This window comes from Hipposideros armiger, unplaced genomic scaffold, assembly GCF_001890085.2.
Source record: "Hipposideros armiger isolate ML-2016 unplaced genomic scaffold, ASM189008v1 scaffold_1566, whole genome shotgun sequence".
NCBI lineage: Eukaryota > Metazoa > Chordata > Mammalia > Chiroptera > Hipposideridae > Hipposideros > Hipposideros armiger.
The window spans coordinates 48,714-54,117 of record NW_017732916.1 but is presented as its reverse complement, the minus strand read 5'-3'; the positions used below and the strand labels follow the sequence as shown (position 1 = coordinate 54,117).

Here is a 5,404-nt window from a genome sequence, read left to right as displayed (position 1 = left end):
AGAATTGTACACTTGAAACAAATAATTTTACTAACCAATGACGCCCCAATAAATTTAATAAAGTCTTTGAAAAAGAAACAAAAAAGGTTTTAAGTAGTTAATGACATGATCAGATCTGAGCTTGGGAAAGGAAAGATAGTTCTGTCTCCAGAACAAACAGGAAGTTTGTTTTTTATTTAAAAGAAAGATCTGGAGTTACAGTTCTAAAAAAATATGTTTCTAAGTTGATTAAAAAAATCAAATTCATCTTAGAACAAGTTTAAAAATAGGCAATATTTTTTTAAACTAAATCCTTATTGTAAAGGTGTTTCTATGTTATCTCAAGAACAAATACACTTATAAATTACTTTATTATAGGTATGTATTATACAGAAAAGCAGTATATATATATATATATATATATATATATATAGTTCAGCACTATCTGTGGTTTCATGCGTCCACTCCCCAGGGGGTCTTGGCACATATCCCCCACAAGGGGAACTACTGTAATGCCGTGTCATGTAAACGGCACGCCTATTGACCCACTTGCTCAAGCCCAAAACCTAGATGTCGTCTATGACCTCTTTCCCTCACAACCCACACCCAGTCCAATCTAGAGTCATGTGGAGTAAAACCTAGAATCACATAGTTGAGCCAGACCAGGATTCAGGTACAATGAGCCCTTGGATGGGACTCTGCTCTCATGGTGGAGTGTTTCCCTAGCCACTTTGAGTACATCTCATTTTGCCAGTACAGTTTCACATACTGTTACGGTAAAAAGAATTCCTTTTCTTTTCAGAACTCTCCAGAGAAATTGGTTTTGCACACCCCCTGCTCAAGGAAAAAAAAAACAAATCCTGAAAGGATGATTTACAGATGTGAAGCATTAGACTTTAAAATGGTGACATTTTGGTGACATTGGGCTGATTGGTGCCTGATTTGGGCTGTGGGACAAAGAAAATGGTAGATATGTGGACTCTGGAGTTAGTGGTAGAGGCCAGAGGCAAGTCCTCACTCCACGAGGACAACTTCGTCTTAAGTTCATTTTCTTTTCCTTTAAATTCCTGATGTCAACACTTTATATGATGATAGATTATTTACCTCCCAGATATCCTTTCCTGGCACAGAACACTTTCCAAGTCTTTTAAAGAGGGTCATTCAACCCTGACCATAACAGATGCCCAAATGTATCTTTATTCTCTGCAATGCCTCTAGTATCTATGCACTACACAGAGCATTTTACCACTTATCAAAATATTTCACTGGCCTGACAAATATTTAGTGCAGAAAGTACAGTTTTATTTTCTTCCTGTTCATATATAGAGATTACTGTTTTCACATTCAGAATTCTCCAGAGCTCGGGAGTTCTTAACCTGACCTTTGGGAGTCTGTGAACCNCACATTAACTTTATTTTTGATAAACTATTTGCTTAAGGGAAAAACAAACTCTGAAAACATACATGTAAAAAGTTTTAGTATAGATGAATCTTAATTAGCCACTGTTAGTTTTCAAATACTTTCAGTAACTGGTCTATAAGAACAATGTTCAACAGATATTGCTTTGACTCTTATGAAACAAACATTTTAACAATATCTCCCTTTATTACCACAAATACGCATTGTTCAGAAGGCATACTTTTTATAAATAAGCACTCAAATTTCATAGTATGAAATTGCATTATGGTCATACTTCTAAAATTGTCTAATGTTCATGTCACACGAATGTGCCAAAATCCCTTATGGCCATATATTCAGTTTTTTTGGTAAAGGTTTAGAAAAATTTAAGTTTAAGCAAAAAGCCAATTTATGATAAAAGCTCTAAGTACAAAGTAGTAACAATATCAATTTTAAAGATTCTATTTTCTTTCTGAAGAACATGACCATTACCATGCAAGCCTTCTATCTCTACAATCAAATTTCTGCTTCTTTCACTCAATTAAAAGCCCATTCCAAAAACTGATATTTAGATAGACATTGAGAGAGATATTGCCAAACTGCCCTTAGAGAAGATTAAACACATTTATATTTCCACAAACAACGAACAAGGTTTCCTCACACTCTTAGCTCTTTAATCTTTCAGAGCTTGGCTCATAGCTATTTTCTCTTAAAGCAGAGGGTGTATATAGCTTTACAACATCAAGTGCAGCGTAAGGCTCTGACCACTGTACAGAACTGGCTGGGAACGACAGCCTAAAGCAGCCATCTTTCCAATGACTGCCTAACGCCCCAGAAAATCAACGCCTTCATTACTGTTTGCACTGGGATCATTGAAAACATAACCTAAGATCTGCGTCTCTGGTGTGACTGGAACCCACCCAGAACTGCTCTCCTCAGTCTCACCTCATCTCTGACTGACGTGCACCAGTTTGCTCATGGGATGGAAGGAACACATGGCACCACTTCATGAATGGGTCCCAGAGTCTCAGGCCACCTGTTTTTGCTTTCCCCCATATAAACTTCACATATTTCTCCTCAAATAATTTACATATAATCAATATTAAAATTGCATGTTTATTATTACAGAGTGCTTAAATGTCCTCATTCGTAATTAATTTTCCCAAGAAAGATTGTTAAGTATTCTTCTTAACATCCCTCTCTAGTATGAAGCAACATTCCAAAATACTAAGTTTGCATCCCCAGGAAAAACACACACATACTCCGTTACAGAATCATGTGGTTTCTTTTGGATAAAGAACGTTTTTCAAGGGTTTTTCAATACATGCACGAGAAAAAGCAAAAAGCAAAATAAGCCATAAAAACAGATTTTTATACCTGCGGACTAACTTTAAAAGCTGTCATTAAAAAAAGCATCCAAAACTCAGAAATAAGGCAAAAGGCTGAGTGAGGGGGCAGTTCCTTTAAATTTCATATGAGGGCAAAGGTCATCCAAGAATGGTCTGAGGAAATGCATTTAGTTCAACTTGCTGTTTCCTATTGATTAAGGTCCCAAACAATGAAGTTACATGTTATCTTGTAGGATTTTCTTTGGGAAATATTCAAATAATGTGTGTCTGGTAAAATAATCCAATGGTTACAGTTTAAATCCTTGTTGGGAATTAATCACTTTTATATCTAATCTATGAATCTTATTTTCACTTTACCTAAAAACACCCAGTTTTCAAATGCTCTTTGGACTAGTATTAACATTTAACTAATTTGCTCATTAATTATGCACTGAATGAAATCTTTATTGTATCTTTATTTTAAATTTGTATGAGAGTCATAATTGTGCCTTTAAAACCATACTTGGGCAAAGCAAGACACAAATATACCACATGTTTAAAAGTTCAGATGTGCCAAATTTTTTTTCAAATATTCAAGGTGTTATTTCATGGGAAATTTAGCATTAGTATACGAAAAAAATCTATTCTTATGTAGCGTTAATTAAAAACACTTCATTCACTGTCATTTTTCAGTGAGGAGACTGGCAGGAATCACCAAACGACTATTTTATCAGCATTTCCAAACTTTTCAAGAAGTAGAATTTTTTCTNTATTATTCAACATCAGCTTCAGAAATACAATGCGGTGGTCAGGCCTCTACATCAACTATGAAGTGGACTCCCCAACAGGACATGGGTCCTTGACAAATTATTTTATCATTAATGAATTTAAATGTCAAACTCTTATAGTAAAAGTCATACTGTCATTAACTAATTGATTTTGTTTCGTACAAAAACCTTTAAAGGGGGGGAAGTGGCAAGTTACATTTTAGTCAGTAGGAAACTTGAGGCAGGAATGGTAAGGAAATTCCACATGTAAGGTATGATGTAGTTTTAAATTAAACATCTTTTAAGAGGCTAAAGAGATTGAGAAGAAACCAAGTAGGTGGCAAAGACATTAGATAATCCTAATTATTTCTGTTCTGACACTAAATTTAATCTATTAACTGGCAAAGAAATCATTATCCTGGAAGTTAAGAAAATGTGGGGCAGTCGTTTTATCCCCAAGCTTAAATTTATCTTAGAGATGAATAAGTGGGGAAAAAAAAGAACACAAGCAGACATTGGTTTTTGTTTCTGCCATAAACTAAGCAAGCCAAGTGTAAGAAGTATCAACACAGAAATGTAAACCTATACTTTTAAAACTCCAGGGTACTTTTCTGTGTCAATCAGCAAACTCAAAGCAGTGCGGGAAACCAGCAGAGAGAGAATGAAACACAGGAAGGAGCTACAAGCGTTAGTGGAATTTTTGAGCAACATAAATTTCAGCTTGATATCGTTGGGAGTATGTGTAGTGTATATAAACCCACAGACACATACGTGGATTCACCCATATTCAGAGATTAGCAAAGAAGAAATGGAATCAAGACTAGCGGCCGCTGTAGTCAGACTCAGTATCAATATCTGGTTTTTAGTGATTTCTGTGACAGGGATGAAACTCTCAAGGCTCGGGGGACACACTTTTAAAGGCATAACATTTATTCCTGCTCTTTATAATATGTGTTGTTCCCATAATGGAACCGGATCTTCTGGAAAGGAAGTATTCTCTACTTCTCATCATCGATGTGTACCCAGGATTGTGCAGGACAGCTGACTTATGTGGTTTGATTCTAGAAAGATGGTCTCACAGGTGAAGCAGATAAAGACGAGGATAACCAAAAGCCTGAAACGAGCTCCCAAATTACAGAGAATAGTTATATGTTTAAATCCTACTTCCCACCCAAGTGTGTTTTGGTGCTTACTTTTAACGACAAGCCTAAGATGACACGAAGGAGACTTGCCTCAAAACTTTTACTATTTTATTATTCAATCCTAATACTGCTGTCATGTTTAAACGACAGTTTGCATTCGCAACCTGTCTACCAAATGAAGAATCATTTAATTTTTTCCAAATATAGTGCACTGTTTTAAATTCCAAAGGTTACCACGAAGGCTGGCCAAAAGCATCTGCAGCCTCATTTATGCTGTCAGAGGGGAGCATGGGGGGCAGCCGCTTACCTCCAGGGTGAAGGACAGCACCACGTCAGACTTGGACAGCTGGATCTCATTCTCATCGCCTATGTCCAGGAATGCAGAATTCTGCGACCGTTTTAATTTTTGTAGTTTAAACTCTGGACCACCTTTCGAAACTGGAAGGCTTTCCAAATTGGCCATTAGCAAATTCACCGAAGACCGCAGCTCCTCTATGTACATCGTCTCCATTTCTTTTGCTATAAATTTGGGGAATTTTCTTTCCTGGAAAGTAAGTTTTAAAATAACAACGTTACACAAGTCATATTTTCAGTTTAACATAAAATATTACGCTATGTATCTACTTGACGCTTAGAGGTTGTGACACTCAATGTAATGCATCTACCAGGTACTTTAGTCTCTAGATGCTAACAGGCTCAGGCTTGGAGAATTTTCATTATATCTGAAGGTAGCTTATATACCTTACTGAGGATCACTATGTACAAAATAAATNGTTCGTACTGTATATAG

At 36.2% G+C, this 5,404-nt stretch overlaps 1 protein-coding gene across 1 annotated transcript in view; it reads right to left on the bottom strand.

Annotated features, from left to right (window-relative positions):
- The window catches only part of LOC109377801 (calcium-dependent secretion activator 2-like), an 89,376-nt gene extending 84,199 nt beyond the window's left edge, over positions 1-5,177 (bottom strand). Inside the window, exon 1 of the mRNA XM_019634266.1 lies at positions 4,922-5,177. Within this exon, the coding sequence (XP_019489811.1) occupies positions 4,922-5,125 (204 nt within the window). The 5' untranslated portion in view covers positions 5,126-5,177. The remainder of the gene's footprint in view (positions 1-4,921) is intronic.
- Positions 5,178-5,404: the final 227 nt, after the last annotated feature.